At 43.7% G+C, this 16,579-nt stretch overlaps 2 protein-coding genes across 2 annotated transcripts in view; both read left to right on the forward strand.

The window, feature by feature from the left end:
• The window catches only part of ITGAV (integrin subunit alpha V), a 48,325-nt gene extending 42,179 nt beyond the window's left edge, over positions 1–6,146 (forward strand). Inside the window, exon 30 of the mRNA XM_058027783.1 lies at positions 302–6,146. Within this exon, the coding sequence (XP_057883766.1) occupies positions 302–397 (96 nt within the window). The 3' untranslated portion in view covers positions 398–6,146. The remainder of the gene's footprint in view (positions 1–301) is intronic.
• A 4,553-nt stretch (positions 6,147–10,699) lies between these two features.
• Positions 10,700–16,579, forward strand: part of FAM171B (family with sequence similarity 171 member B) — a 38,911-nt gene continuing 33,031 nt past the window's right edge. Inside the window, exon 1 of the mRNA XM_058027963.1 lies at positions 10,700–10,941. Within this exon, the coding sequence (XP_057883946.1) occupies positions 10,773–10,941 (169 nt within the window). The 5' untranslated portion in view covers positions 10,700–10,772. The remainder of the gene's footprint in view (positions 10,942–16,579) is intronic.

Raw genomic sequence — 16,579 nt, forward strand, 5'->3', positions numbered from 1 at the left:
CTTTGCAGAAATGCCTTGCTCCCCATATCATCTGAATCTGCTAAGTTTTTGGAATAACTGTAAAAGCTTTTCAGCTTTGTCAGGAAGCAGCTGAATAGAAGAGCGTGTCTGTGATGGTGCTGAACTCAGTTTTAATTTTTTAATATATTAAAAATATTTCCTGTCTTTGGAGGTCAAAAATGGGCGAAGAGAGTGAAAAGACAGCTTAATCAGTTAAGATCTGATGATGAAGGAAAGGGAAAGGATGTGTGTATGTTCTGCAAGTCACAATGCAATTTCTTCCGTGTTCTCTGAATCACAGATGGGCTTTTTCAAACGTGTGAGGCCACCTCAGGAAGAGCAAGAAAGAGAACAACTGCAGCCACATGAGAACGGGGAGGGAACATCAGAAGCTTAAGCAGAGTTTTATCTGTAAGACATTCTCAAGTGTACACTTGCCTACATCTTGGTAACAAATATTGGCTTCCCCCTTCATGAGCGAACACTCAGCACTGCAGAGCTGCTGGTCTCAGATGTGCAAAACAAGGGCAAAACACTTAAACCCCTCTCCTGCATTAATGCTGTTCCTGCCTGCCACTAACACACCTGCACTGACCCCAGGGACAAACTCCAGTGACAGCAGTGCTGGGATTCTGCTTGCTGGGACACAGGACACATCATCTTTTCTGGTCCATGCACTGACTCTCCATGAATTGCTACCCAGATTCTGCAGTTGCCCTTGGAGCCAGCAGCCTCCAGAGGTGCTGGCTGGATTCCGTGGTTGGTTTTGGTTGGTTTTGGTTGGAGTACACTACATTTCATTGCCTAGCTCTTGAAAGTCAGTTGCACAGAAAAAAAAAAAAAAGGTGAATGTAGCTTGTTTTACAGTACTGAAGAATGTTCTTTACCCATTAGCTCTGATGATGACTTTTTTCTCCTGCTCAAGAAATAGGAAACATTCAGTGGAATCATTCACAGCTGATACCTGTTCTGCACACCAGTCATCTGTCTTGTGGTTTCTCTCTAGATGTTACAAACACTGTTCTCCAGGTATTGAGGCTCTTACTGTAGGGATTGAGCCTGCAAGCACCAAGTGAGGGACAGAAATCTGGGGCTGATGTACTTTCTGTGGGACTTGGGGAAAAAATTCAGGGCAAGATCCCAAGACTCTGCTGTGTATTTCCAGAGTGCAGAATCCAGGTGTTCCACAGAGTTCTTGGCACCATGGATGCATTCATGCCCTGCCAGGGACAAGATGCTGGGCTGTGGCTGCCAACAGACATGTCTGAGAAAACCCTTGATGCCCACAAGTCAAACCTGTGCAGGGTTTGAAGGCTGTAAATTACTTGGATTGTGTTTTGGTTTCTAGCAGGGCACTGTGTGGCGCAGGTTACCTGGTGCACTGCAGGGAAGCTGCTCATCCTCACTTTCCCTGCTTGCCCATGCCCAGGTGCAGGATGGAGTGGCACAGGGGCTGTGCACACCAGGCTCTCTGCCAGCCACATCCATGGATCTGGATTACACCTGCCCTTCAGCCACTGCCACACCTCCCTCAGCTCCTGCCCCCGGAGAACAGCGAGTCCAATGAAGCAGGGAAGAGCTGGCACTGCACAAGGGTTCAAAAACTAAAGGCTGATTTGGCTTGTTTCATTTCACTCATTCATTGTTTCATTGGATTCATTCATTGTTTCAGTCCCTGCATGTTTCATTGCACAAGACATTTCATTGCACAAGACATTTCATTATGTTCAATGCATTTCATTGCCAGAAAAGACACTAAGCATTTGGATCCATTGCTGGTTTTTGAACATACCAAAAGGTCAGTGGTTTAAAGCCATGGGTTTGCATCACTCTCAGCTTATTTCCCTCACCATTGGTGTAGTGAAAGGAAACTTTTTACTCTGATTGAGACAAGAGCATTGTCTCTGCATTTACAGCAGACAAGGAACTGCAGAGCAGGAGGTTGTTCAGCTTGCAGCCACAGGTTGCACAGATCCTACAGTGGACATACCTGAACCATTACTAAGGTGCCTTCTATGAGATGTGTTTATTCTCTTTCCCAAAAAGAGAATAAATTACACTATAAATTGTAAATTACACCACACTCCCTGTGTGCAGCCAGGCACACAAAGGAAGACTTCTACTGTTCTTACACCAGTGAGATTTCTATGCAGACAAACTCTTGAAAGGGCAAAAACTCTGGTTTGGTTTTGTACCTTGGGGTTTTTGTTCATAGCTGCATCTCCCCCATAAATACAGCAGTGCTCACTAAAGCCAGAACTTTCTGAAATGAGCAGTTTGTTTCAACTCTGGTTTCTGCATCCTTTCAGGGGGTAAAATCCACCAATGGCTTTTGTTAAATCCATTTTTATTTGCTGATCCATGATGGCATCTGAGAGCACTGAGTCTAGGGGGGCCAGTATGTTCACCAGATATAGGCTTGCATATTTATCCATGTACATGGGTTGGGTTTAGACAGTTTGTTTAGATAAAATTAGCTCACATGAAAGGGTGTAGGGCATGATTCTGCATTCACTGAACTTTCAAGATCTTCAGTGTGGCCAATGTTTTATTTTTGTCTGTATTTTTAGTATTGTTACTAGTAATGTAGTAGAGAGCCAGGAGTCAGGCTTTGATCCTGGCCTCAAAATGTGACTTTGGTAGAGCAGCATTATTTTCAGTTTCTTCCATGGGCTTGTGGTTCTCATGCTTTGTCAGCTGATTATCTGTGTGCAAGGAGCTTGGTTTTACTCAGTCTTAATCTCAGTAGGGTAAGAGGTTTAAGAGCCTGCCAGACAGATTATAGCTCTAATTCCTCCATGTGTGCTTTCATTACATGTACACTCCATGGTGACTTGAAATTTATTAGACTACTTGCATGTGTAGGCTTTGTTAGGAGGTGAAAAAGAGTATTTAAATAAAAATCATGGTCAAGATCCCTCCTGCTCACATGGATGGGATACCATAGCATTGCTAATGTCAGTGCTAACTGCATCCTAATTTTACTGGAAACTCTCTTTTTGCTGATTTTCAGGATAAGAAGGTACATTTTATTGGTACAACTGCTGTAGCTGTAGAAAGTATCTTCCATTTTTTGAAGTTACATAAAGTAAGACTTATTTAAGTGATTTTTATTTCTTGCCTTCTGCTGAAGGATGAAAACAAATAGTTGCTTCTTTCATGTCCATTAATTTCCAGTTAGGTTCAAAAGACCACAGTAGCATATGTAAATGGAGTATACAGGTTACTTAGCATAGATGTAACACCTCAAATTCAATTTAAAGTAGCATTTGTGTTTCAGGGAGATTCCAAACTGGAAATTTTCCTGAATGAGAGTGCAGGAAACTTTTGATAGTGTGTTCTAGATTCAGCAATAAGAGTCCAGATTATGTATGTACTTGTGTCAATATAAATTTTATACTGACTTAGAGGCATTGATGTATTCTTACAGCAAGTACTGTAGAAGGATGTTAAAGATTTTTAAGAAACTTTAGAAAATGGATTTTAGAATGAAATTAATGCCTTTGAGTCAAGATTGGTATGCACATGGTGCATACTGGAAGCATTTAAAAAATACAAGTACAGTAACAGAGAATTAGCCTTCTTTTGAGAGCTATGTTTCAGGAGCAGATTTTTTATAAATATAAAATCAACAGCTATGTAATTATTTAGACAATAAGAACATTTTAAAAGAGCTATATCTTTTATAATGAAATATGAAATTATGTAAGTACTCCAGTTTGCAATTAATGCAGCATCTCATGATCAATACTGAAAAGTGATTTATACTACAGAATGCATATTATCTATTACTATATTTGACAATATTTAGAAAATGTAAAGCAAGGAACCTAATTTATAGGTTTACATTTCTTTCAAGAAACTATGAAATTGTGGAAATAGCTTTTTGTTTAAGCATGACTGTAAAGTCAAATATGGGCTATGTTTATCAACATAATTTGAAACCTTTGAGTAAGTTTGCCAAGTTATCAGGGTTTTTTCTGTTTTGAATCTTGATCTACACATTGATCTCCAATTCACATAATGCTTGTGGAAACTTTCTAAAGTTTCCTACATGCGCTCTTTCTTTATAAAACATTTATTCCAAGCAAAGGTATCAGATATTTAGTTGTTTCTAAACTTGAGTCCACGCTTAAATAGTCTTAAAGGGTATTTTTAAAATATTTTGAAAATATTTCAGCTGTAATCAGCACGCCCTTGGTTATTTGACGGAATCATGCTGCAGTTAGATTTTCTTTTTGCAGCATTTGGGTTTGTTGTTGGTTTCCCTGAGAGAATCCTGGAGTATTTTTTCCATCACTCTCCCAAACAGTCTCAGAGCAGCACTACACTGGTGAAAACCAGTTTTGGTCTTTGGTCCAGCCTAACGTGACCCTTTGAGCATGATTGGTTGTGTCCAGTGCTGCCGGCTGTTAATGAGTTGGGGAAAAAAATAAATATTTTATTACAGAAAAACAGGACTCCAAAAATAAAAAGGGTGATGGCAGGGCCCAGAGGAGATGATTTTGGTTTGTTCCTGAGGCGTGCAGAGCTCTGTTCGCAGTGGCCCTGTCACAGGCAGATGCCACAGCTGGGACCATGGTTATTGCTGAGCTCTGTGACTCCTGTGGCATCTGAACCCCTTGGATGGGACCATGGTTATTGCTGAGCTCTGTGACTCCTGTGGCATCTGAACCCCGGACCATGGTTATTGCTGAGCTCTGTGGGATCTGAACTCCTTGGATGGGACCATGGCTATTGCTGAGCTCTGTGGATGGGATTGTGGTTATTGCTGAGCTCTGTGGGATCTGAACTCCTTGGACGGGACCATGGTTATTGCTGAGCTCTGTGGGATCTGAACCCCTTGGATGGGATTGTGGTTATTGCTGAGCTCTGTGGGATCTGAACTCCTTGGATGGGACCATGGCTATTGCTGAGCTCTGTGGGATCTGAACCCCTTGGATGGGATCGTGGCTGTTGCTGAGCTCTGTGGGATCTGGCCTCCCTGGTACTGAGTTTTCAGCCTCCAGCCCCCTGGTGCAATATGCCGTGGTCTGGCCTGGCTCACTGCCAGTCCTCTGCCCACTTTTGCTGGCCTAAGAAGGGCCGTGCTGTTTCCCTTTTTTGTGGTGTTTCCTTTTTTTTTTTTTTTTTTTTTGTGAGGACCTTGCAGAGGCAGCGTGCTCACTGGAGGTGATGGATTAATCAATTAATGATGCTGTTGGAAGCCTTTGATCACCCACATTGGGTGAAGCTTGGTGTATATTCTAAGGTGTGTCCACTACTAACCCGTGAGTGCTTCAGAACTGGGACCACCTTCTTTAAGGCCTTGGTGGAAAATTTGACTAAAGACTATAGAATATCGGGGTTGAGTCTGTAGCACTACTGCTGTTTCATGTGGTTGTGGTATTTAGGTCTGTTTTTTCCCAATGTGTAGCATTTTAACACAGCAGAGGAAATCTAACCTTTCATGCAATGACTTTCTCCAGATATGCTGCATTAAAGGTGAATAACCTGACCCTTGGCTTTTGCAGAGTAATGGAAGATTTCATGTAGCATTTTTCATCTTAAAAAAAAATCCTTGTACAGGTTTTGCTTTTCTAGTCCATGAAGGAAACCTGTATTTGCCATGATATAAATATGCTTAAAATGTAACATTTTATTTCTTCATAATGGATTTTTTTTCCTTTCTTTTGTGTTTGCTTGTGCATTAAATCAGTAGAGCATTATTTGCACAAGCAGAAAATTAACATACTAACGAGAGTGCTGCATTTTATGTTTCTTTGTCGTGCAGTAAATACTTGCAGGATAAATGGGAATATTTTCAGTTACTATGAACTTGTTTCAAAGGTCTTCGGTACATTTAAGGAGAGCAATATACATTTGAAGTCACCTTATTTTGTATTAAATTATAAATTGTGCAAAGGAGTGGGTGTTGTGGCACAGTAATTTTGTACTGATATGAAATGTATAGCTATTAAAGCTATGGTTTGCTTTTTAACTCGTTCTTTTCATCCTAATGCAAATTTGAGTGTTTTTATTAGGTTGTATTTTTCTATGTATATATATATACAATTTCAAAATACTATGATTGGGTAAACTGAAAAATGTAATTATTGATTTGATTCTGATATTTAGAATTTTGGAATAAAATACCTCTTAATCAACAGAAATTCTGTTGTAGGCTTGTTTTTGTTTGGGTTTTCTTAGGTGTATTTTAAAAATGCATTTAATTCACCAGAAATATTTCATAATATATGTTTGTACTCCACAATTATGTGCTAAATTCAAAAACCTTACATTTACACAGCTTTTAGGTTCGCACCTCAAGTGGCACCTTGAGTCAAAAAATCTTGTAATCACAAGCAAGAAAAATGATCTAGTCACAAACTATATACTACCACCATAAAACTGATTTCCAGCAGAAATTTCTGCATGTCAGAAATAAATATTTTAGACTTTATAGGTGCCACATTGCTGTAGAAAATGGTGACATCTTGTCCTGAGGTTAGGAAAATTCTCAGAGAGGTGGAGTTTCTTTCCTTGTATTTTTATTCTCATTTAATCTCAGTGTTACATTTTTTCTGATTACCAGTCATATTCACCTTGTGTGAGTGGGGTGACAGCAATATTTTGTGTCACAATAAAGGCATGAGTGTGTTTTAATGATAAAACAAACAGTGAGAAGTAAATGTGACTGTGAACACTTCAGAAAAACTCCAAACTAGTGAATAACCTGGCTTGCTAGTAGAGAATTTGTTAACCTAAAGAGTAATAAAGGAGACAGAAAAGATAAATGAGACAGAAAAGATGAGTAATAAAGGAGACAGAAAAAGATGAAATATTTGTGGTTTAATTAACAACTTCCACTGCTGTCACAGTAGCTGTATGTGGTGTAAGAAACACAACAGCAGCAAACATGTTTGTTAAAAGCCAAACGTGGATTTTAGCCTTTGTTCCACACACCCTGCAACCAACACAGGCCTGGTTCCTGTTAAATAAGATACCTGCAGCTGGATAGCAGCACAAGGATCACTGCATCTGCCTAGCAGCTCCAAATTAATACATTATTATTAAGAAATTAGTGACAACAGCTGTATCATTACAGGAACAAGGCAACAGAATTTTTCAAATTCCCATTTTATGGTGCAGCCACCTGAGGTAAGATGGTGGCCCATGTCCTGAGTTAAATTGCATTTACACCACTCCACTGGAGCTCTGCTACTGTACTTCCACTCTTTGCACACCTGAGTGATGCTTTACTATGTGTTTCGATCTTGAGTTGGTTTGTAAATTAATTGCTAATACATTAATACTTCACTGCATACCAGTACATTAATATTTTTAAATCCCCGGTTCAGGCATTCTCAAGAACATGGTGAACAATTGGAAATAAGGTGAAAAAAATATTTACAGGAACTTCTCATCAATAGATTGTCTGATCTGCATAAAGAATTGAGGTTAGTGCTCTCAGCTGCCCATCTTCTCACAAGGCATTTCACTAGAATCAATCTGTTCCACTGCACGTTCCTGATAAACCTCCTGAAAATCTGGTGCTGAATTATTACCCCTCATGACAAACCCACAGGACATGCTAAGACAAGATTTGCAGGACACAAAAGCACAAAACAGACATTGAAAATGTGAGAAAAAGATTGACAGTAAAGCACCTCATTGTAATTTACTTTATTTGTAATTTTACATGCAGTCCAGTCCTGTGTGGTACTGCTTTTGAGAGTTTTGCAGAGTCCACACAGATTGACATTTCTGTGTCATTTGTGCTCACATTTTCAGCCCTGGCAGAACAGCAGATGCCAAGTTCAGTGGTTGGTGGCAATGGTTGCAATTTGTTTGCAGTTTGATGAATGTATAACAACCTTTAAAGACTGCAGGAGTTACTACTGGACACAATTCCTCAAGAGAATACTCAGGTAGTTGACATAAATTACTACAAACCTTCATTTCTTCAAAGAAAATTTGTTTAAGCAGAAAATCCTGATTGTGATTATATTTTTGCCTAAATTAATGTTATTGTGTACCCTAATTTTTCCTAGCAATTTTTCTAAATGCAGTACAGACAATTAATTTCCCTATGTTATTGCCCATTTGGAACCATTTTCAAGAAAGCTTTTATCACCCATTTAACAGATTTCTTTCCCCCCAGAACTTTATAAATGAATAATTGTGCATATTCATATCATCAACATTAATTTAAAACGTTCCAGCTGCCAAGGTGGTTCAACTATTCCTCTGCAAATAATTTATATCTTGTTAAAAGCTCACGTCCGCAAACATTTGGGAATGGATTTGTGATCTGCCACACCCTCAGTCACCAGACAAATTCCTGAACATAGGAAGCCCAGAGCAGCAGCACCAAGTTTTCTGCAGGTCTCTTTTCCCACCTAGGACCACACACAGTTGCAGGGAATCCAAAATTAATTCAGCTCCAAGAGTGGCTGTGCAGGAACAGCCACTTTCCCTTCCCAGTGCCCACATAAAAGGCTGAAATAGGAAGCTGGGTGAGAGGATGTTAATTAAGCAAATAGGCACTGAGCATGTCTGCTACACTAAAAGGAGAATTTTTTTTTTTCTTTATGAGATCCTGGAGGAGTTTCACATCAAATAAATGGTTGTTTTATTTGTCTGGTTTTTGCCGGTCCTTTGCTGCCTCTCAAGAAAGGTCCTATAAAATGAAATCAGGTTTTCATGGCAAAGGTTTTTTTGGTGCTGATTAAGAAAAAGAGATTGACAGATTGACAATAAAGAACAGTATTGAGAAGTACCTGCTGAGGAGGATGTGCATTTCCCACTACCCTGCAAGCAGTGACTGCTGCAAAATGGTGCCAATGGACTATCAGCATCTGCAATAAAAGCAAATTGTATTTCCTGTGTCAATCCCAAATCTATTTCAAGTCATTGTTAATGGTAGTGAAGTAATTACATTGTACTGTACAGAATGATGTGGAGGCATAAGGAAAAGTGTATTTTTATTAGATTTTACAAGAGATACATTGAAAATATGCACAGTAACCTGTCAGTTCCTCCTTTCAGTATGGGCAAATTTATCCCCTGCTACAGTTTGTGACTCTATTCCTCTGTTTCTCTTTCAATGAAGAAATTTTCTGCGATCTGAAAATGACAGGATTTGGCCTAGTATGTTATAGTGTCTAAAACAAACCTTTTATTTGACTGATCTTTATTTTGTTAAAAATAAAGAAAATTTGTTAAAAAGCAAATCAAGTAATTTTATACTTGCCAAAGAAGCTTCTATTCACCATTTCAACATCCAGTGAAGATTTAGTATTAACCTGTTCTGTAAGTGCTTACAGAGAATGGGATGTTGGCTCCCTGGAATCCTGGCATGGGCAGGAGTGATCCCAGTGTGTGCTCAGCTCCCAGGGACACAGGTTGGGGTTGCCCCCCCTGCTCTGGGGCACTTTGGTTTGTCTGGATGTGCTCCCTTTCCTCGGGTTTGGGGTTTTTTCCCCAGCCTTACCTCCAGTGAGCACTGCAGTGGTTTTCCATTACTCCAACCTGGGCTGTGCGGATACATCCAGCTCCCTCAGCCCCTCCTCATCAGGCATGTGTTCCAGTCACTGTGACAGCCTTGAAAGTGACATTACACCTCCTAAAGCCTTGATCCTGCACACAGCCATTTCTGCCTCGTGTGCATGATTATTCCTATCAGCAGTCCCTGATATCCAACACTGCACCGATCAGCAGTATAGAGAACAAACATTCTTAGCTCTCCTGAATGCATTTTTTAGAATTAAAGATGCACATAAGTAAAATTGGAACGTGTATTCATGTGTTTGTGAGAAGGGGAAGGCTCAGGAGCACAAGCGAGATGAGGAGCAGCTGAGGGAGCCGAGTGTGTTTATCCCAGAGAAAAGGCGGCCCAGGGGAGGCCTCGGCGCTCCTGCAGCTCCCTGAAAGCAGCAGCAGCAGCAGCCAGATGGGCTCAGGACGAGGGGACACAGCCCTAAGCTGTGCCAGGGGAGGTTCAGGCAGAGTTTTTCACAGAAACGATGATCAGACATCGGAACGGGCTGCCCAGAGAGGTGGTGGAGTCACCATCCCTGCGGGTGCTTCAGGAGAGCCTGGAGGTGGCACTCAGTGCTTGGCACGGTGCTCTTGGGCCGCAGGGCGGACTCGGTGACCTCGAAGGCCTTTCCCAGCCCAGTGGATTCCGTGGTTCTCTGGATCTGTGGGTCACTGACACCGCGGCTGCCCTGCGGCAACAAGAGCGGGGGGCGATGCGAGCGGGGCGGCCTCAGGGCGGTGACACCCCGGGCACCTGGGGGAGAGAGGCGGTGACACCCCGGGCACCTGAGGGAGACAGGGGGCGGTGACACCCCGGGCAGCTGAGGGAGAGAGGGGGCGGTGACACCCCGGGCAGCTGAGGGAGAAAGGCGGTGACATCCCGGGCACCTGGGGGAGAGGGGCGGTGACATCCTGGGCACCTGGGGGAGAGAGGCGGCGACATCCCGGGCACCTGGGGGAGACAGGGGGCGGTGACACCCCGGGCATCTGGGGGAGAGGGGCGGTGACACCCCGGGCACTTGGGGGAGAGGGGCGGTGACACCCCGGGCACCTGGGGGAGAGGGGCGGTGACACCCCGGGCACCTGGGGGAGGCGGCCCCGCTGGGCCCCGCCCCGGCACGTCGGTCGGTGGGCGGGCGGGCAGCGCCGCTGCCGCAGCAGCAGCAGAGCCGGGCCCGGGGCCGCGGGTGCGGAGCGCTGCGCCGGCCGCGCTCCCGCAATATGCCTCCGCTGCCCGCGGGCTGCTCGCCATGCCGGGCACCTGCGGGCGCCTCTCCGCGCTGCTCCCGGGGCTGCTGATGGTGATGATGATGGTGATGATGATGATGGGGCGGCCGCCCCCCGCCACCGCCGCCGCCGCCACCCGCCCGCAGCAGCAGCGAGCAGCGCTGCCCGGGGGCGCCCCCGCCGCGGCATCAGGTACAGAACCCTCCTCTGTATGAGGTACCGACCCCATCCCTTCATCCGGTACCGGGCCCTCCTCTGTATGAGGTACCGAACCCTTCCCTTCATCTGGTACCGGACCATCCCCTTCATCTAGTACCGAACCCTCCTCTGTATCAGGTACCGAACCTTCCTCTGCAGCCGGTACCGACTCCATCCCTGCATCCGGTACCGACCCCATCCCTGCATCCGGTACCGAACCCTCCTCTGCATCAGTTAGCGACCCTTTCCCCGCATCAGTTACCGACCCCATCCCTGCATCCGGTACCGACCCCATCCCTGCATCCGGCACCGAACCCCCATGCGGTACCGACCCTTCCCCTGCATCCCCCTTCCTCCCTGCGGGATGGCCGCTCCCCCCGGCATCGGGCACTGACCCGCACCTCGGGCCACCCAAGCCTGGCCTTGGCCACTGGGGCTCCAGGGATTCCTGCTGCTGGCAGGAATGGCCCCAGGGAGAGAGCCGAGCGTCCGTGGAATAGAAATATATATGTGTGTGTCTCATAGTCGGGTGTTTATTTCCGTGTATGTTTCTGAGGATATTTCTGCGTCGCTTTAAAAATAACCCAGCTGCTACGTGTGCGAGCATCTTGAGCCTGTCAAAGGAGTGATGGGGCTGCTGAGCTCGTTAGTTTTTGCAGCCCCTCTGCAGATGCTTACCCAAGACCAGGGGATAATGTGCAGGTTTCAGCTTCAGGCCTTGGTTTTGCAGCCGAATATTTTGGGGAACCCCTTTGCAGAACCAGAGCGAATAATGAGGTGTCTGTGCTGTCATCAAAAATACATGTATAGTCTGAAGTTTAGTGGCTCAAATGAGGATAAACCCAGTGTTTTTCTTGCCATACTGCCTTTCACCAAAGAATTTCAAGATGGTTTCGAGCATGAATTAAGACCTTTTAACACCAAGGCTCCATTTCAGCATATCACTGGAGCATATGTTTCGTTTTTAGCATATAGGCATGCATGCTTCTCTTTCCAGCTGACTTCAGGAAGGTATAAAATGTGCTTAGTTTCAGGCAGATGGTTAATATTTTCCTGAATTCAAGCCAATTTGCAAAGCTGCCGAAGTGTATATTTGTTAATTAGGAAATACAAGCAAAGATATTAAATTGCAGTATTTGCTTGCAAATTCTTTAAGATGTAGGACAAGTAACTCGATCTGATAGAAAATGAACAGAGTCTTAAATTTTTTCTTTGTACATTCTTAAAATGCCTTGATTTGCTCTTCAGGTCTTTTTTGTGTGGGTTTGGGTATGTTTTTATTAGTGTTTTTCAAACATTAAAACTGTAGCATTTTGAAGAAGGGCAATTAATGAACATCTTGGGCCTTCTTTTTTTTTTTCATTTCCACTGATGATTTTTCATTAGTTTGCTTCTTATTGTACTTTTAGTAGGATATACCATTAATCACCAGCAAACACCACTTAAGAAGCATTGGCAGCATTTCTGGCTTGGGCAGTGAACGTTTTGCTCATTAAAAATTGAGTGCCAAAAAAAAAAAAAAAAAAAGGATAGTTTTTCTAATTCAATGATCCTCTTTGGTTTCAGGTATTGATTTCTTTTCCAGAAGCTCTGTTACCTTATCTCCTTCAGCCCTGGCCAAGGTCTTTGTTGGTATCTAACATTTTGATGCCTGTTCTCTTGGTTTGCTGTTGTTTTTGCAGGCCCACATGCCCAGCTCTTGTTGCTTTTTTATTTGTTTATTTGGCATCACAGGTTCTGAGAGTCCAGAAAGTGATTTCTAGTCCACAGCTTTCATCATGATCACTCTCAATTTATGAATGTTAAAAATTATCATTTGAGTTGGTTGTCAGCATTTGTTTATGTTAGGCTTAAATATAGTTCAAGCTTTATTTCACTTGTTGGCTGGATTTGTAAATGATCTTGATAAATTTGTTTTTCTTTATAAAAGCTGAAAAAAGCCAATGTTAGACTCTGAAAAAGATAAGCTAATTGCTGCTCTGAAACTTTTATTTCTCTGAAGAAGCTACCAAGCACCTTTGATATTTTTTGTGTGGCATTTCAGCAAAGCATGTAAGCAATTTTTGCTTCATTGACATTTTGGACGTTTTTAGAAGGAGAAGGGGACTCCAGAGGTATCTATAATGGACACTAATGTCTTTTTGTGTTAAATGCTCATCGGGTGGTTCACAGCTGCCAGGTAGGAGGGCTAAATGGCTGCTGCCTTTCCAGCAGAGCCATTCCTCAGGGCAAGGGGCCACTCCTGCAGCTGCAGGGGCTGGAGGCTGCTCTGCCCTCTGCCACCAAGGAGGAGCCTGCCTGGATTTGGGGTTGTGCTGGGTGATGTGATGGGGACCAAGAGAATTTGGGTTTGTGCAGGGTGATGGGGATCCCAGGGAGAGGAGGAACCTGCTGAATTTGGGTTTGTGCAGGGTGATGGGGACTGAGGAGGTTTATCCTGCCTGGATTTGGGTTTGTGCAGGATGATGGGGACTGAGGACGTTTATCCTGCCTGAATTTGGGTTTGTGCAGGGTGATGGGGACTGAGGAGGTTTATCCTGCCTGAATTTGGGTTTGTGCAGGGTGATGGGGACTGAGGAGGAGAATGCCTGAATCTGGGGTTGTTCAGGGTGATGGTGACCCCAGAGTGAGGAGGAGCCTGCCTGAATTTGGGTTTGTGCAGGGTGATGTGAGCCCAGAGCTGCCCAGCAGAGGAGGCTGATCCTGCCTGAATTTGGGTTTGTGCAGGGTGATGTGAGCCCAAGGAGGTTGATCCTGCCTGAATTTGGGTTTGTGCAGGGTGATGGTGAGCCCAAGGAGGCTGATCCTGCCTGAATTTGGGTTTGTGCAGGGTGATGTGAGCCCAGAGCTGCCCAGCAGAGGAGGCTGATCCTGCCTGGGCACAGGGCAGGGCTGGAGCTCTCAGCCTGCTGCCCTTTGACGTGTGTTCCCCTATCGATGGCCCTGTTCTGTCGAAGCTCATTACGGCGTTTTACAGATCAATTCCCTCCCGGGTTAAGCGGCTCCTGCCGCTGGTGCTGGCTGAGGAGGGATGCTGGAGTCAGCACAGCTGTGTGCAGAGCCTGTGCTCGCAGGGAGAAGGCAGTGGCACTTCATGACTTTGTGTTCATCTCTTTCTTTTCCCCTGGAAACAGCAGCAAACTTGCCACTGCCAAGAGAAATAAGTTCTATAACAAAGCAGAGAACACATCCAAGAGGGACCCAGTCCATGGAGTTATTCTGACTGGTCTCATCTCACAGAGGCAGGCATGCTTCCAAATTAAAGAAGAAAATTTTAAAAATTGCAGAGTGAGAGAAACAGGTCTCTCTGGTTAGGGTGGTGATTGCTGGAGTGGAGAACCTGCCTTGGCTCTTCCTTATTCTTCGTGATTTTTTGCATTTTCCTTGTGGCAGTTTGGAAATCCGGGCTCTGGTGTGCAGGAGCAATTGGAGAGAAGCCTCTGGGAGCCTCAGATATTCATCATTGAGGTCAGCAGGCTTGAGCACAGAATTCAGTGAATTATAGTCCTGGCTCTGATCCAGGCCAATCTGGTTTTGTTTTCCATGTTCCCTTTTCTTTATCCTTATTGAGGTGCATTCTTCACAGGAGCTGAGAGTTACATTTTTTAATGTTCATGAGACTATCCTGATGTGGGGCATTATTATTCCCTTTCTAATGCAGATATTGCTCTATAAATAGAGCAGAGACCACTAATTGAATAAGTGATGGTTATCTGTATCAGCTCTGGGGCAGGCAGGTCTGACATGCACAGAATGAGCAGCTGCAGAAAAAGCAGCTGTGTCAGTGGCAGCTGTCACTTTGCACAGGGTGACATGCAGCATCTTCATCTTGCAGGGTTTTTACCATGTTGAGACATTAAATTAGACTTGAGTAATGTTTTAAAATAGTTTGGGTTTTTTGTTGTTTTTATTTTTTTATTTTTTATTTCAAGTGTGGGTAGTCCCTGTGCCTTTTGTAATCCCAGCATGAACAAGAAAAACCTTGCCCTGTTATTTGTTATTGACCATGCCCAATCTGCCTCTTGGTCCAGAATTCAGGGGAAAAGGAGTTTATCTTGATTTTGTGATTTTTTTAAATTATTTTTTATGCAGATGGCTTTTTATGCAGTGGGGAGATTAGCTTGGTTCTGTAGGGTGAAATGCAAAAGCTGTAGCAGCTAACAGCGGTGCTGGACAAAGGAGAGGGGGGATTTGGAATTGCTCTGTGCATTTATTTGTTAATACACAAACCCCTGTTTGTGGAGACAGATGAGATAGATATGTGATTGTTGACAAACCCAGAAGAAAATCAGAGATTATTTTTTTACCTGCTGCAGACAAATGCACTGCCTGGATGCTGCCTGTGGAAGTTGGTTCTGAGCCCATGTCTCAGCACTGTCTGCCTGCATGTGGTGATCAGTGGCTGCTCAATATGAAGCTGTGCTGTAGACAAGTCATTTCTGGCTCAGAGTTTTCTAAACTCTTTTCTATGTTGTCTTAGTTTCCTCCTGCTGGAATGATCAGGAAGAATTTCTCATGCTTCCTTTTTATTTGAGACACCAAAAGAGAAACATTTCTCCAAAACAACATGTTTGTGTGACTAACTGCTTTTTTCATCGTGGTGTTCCATGTTTCTTGCTGTAGAATATTTTGTATATTGGTGTGTAGCTGATACTAATACTTGGGTATTTAGAGGAGCATTTGGTTCTGATATCTTGTTACATGTGTCTGGGTTTGAATTTGAGCAATAACACATAATAATGCACTTAGCCCCATGGTGTAGTGTGTTCTTTGTCACTTGATGGAATAATCTCTGTGGTTTGCTGTCCCCAAAGTCACTGGATTGGGGATTAGTAGGGCAGCAATCAATCCAGTTTTGTTTTAGAGCTTTTGTTGCAGTCAGATACCAGAGGAAAATGAGGGAGGAATTAAAAGCTGTGTGGGAGATTCTTTAGCATTCCAGTAAGGAGGAAATTCAGTCATTTTCATGGCTCAGCAGTTATGTGGGATACAGTTCCTGCTCAGGGTGCCAGGGCTGTCTGAATAGAGGCTTCTGATCAGAGCTGGCATTATTTTTGTTTTATACAAGCAGCAACACAACCCTCTTATCCTGTGGATACTGGAATATAACTGGTGTCAGGGAAAAGGTTTATTTTCAAGTTAGAAGTGCTACATGCACACCCCCGCCAAATAGTTTAGTGATTTAAGATAATTCCACCTATAGAAATCAGCTCAGAAAATGGCCTTTGATCTGCTGTTCATTTTTCTCAGGATTCCCATCCTCTGGTATTTCCAATGATGGCTTCTGAGCTAGGTGAGACAGAATGCAGGATTTGGACATGTCCTAATTTGTTGGAGATGATGTTCTTAAGGGTCTGAGCTTCCTGTGCTGTTCTAGGACTTGGTAATGCAACAAAATACCAGGGAGGGCATTAGGATACTAATGAGAGGGGATGAAGCATCTGCAGCTGGAAATGGGAATGAATAAGGAAAAAGAAATATTCACAGATGCACGTGCTCCAGGATGTAGGTCACTCAGTTGCCAGCACAAGAAAAAGAGGAGTTTGGGGTATTTCATGGTGAAAAACACGTGAACAAATACGTAATAAGTTTTTTGGGGATTTTTTTTAGGAAGAGAATCTGCATAAAAACA

This window comes from Melospiza georgiana, chromosome 7 (genome assembly GCF_028018845.1).
Source record: "Melospiza georgiana isolate bMelGeo1 chromosome 7, bMelGeo1.pri, whole genome shotgun sequence".
Lineage (NCBI taxonomy): Eukaryota > Metazoa > Chordata > Aves > Passeriformes > Passerellidae > Melospiza > Melospiza georgiana.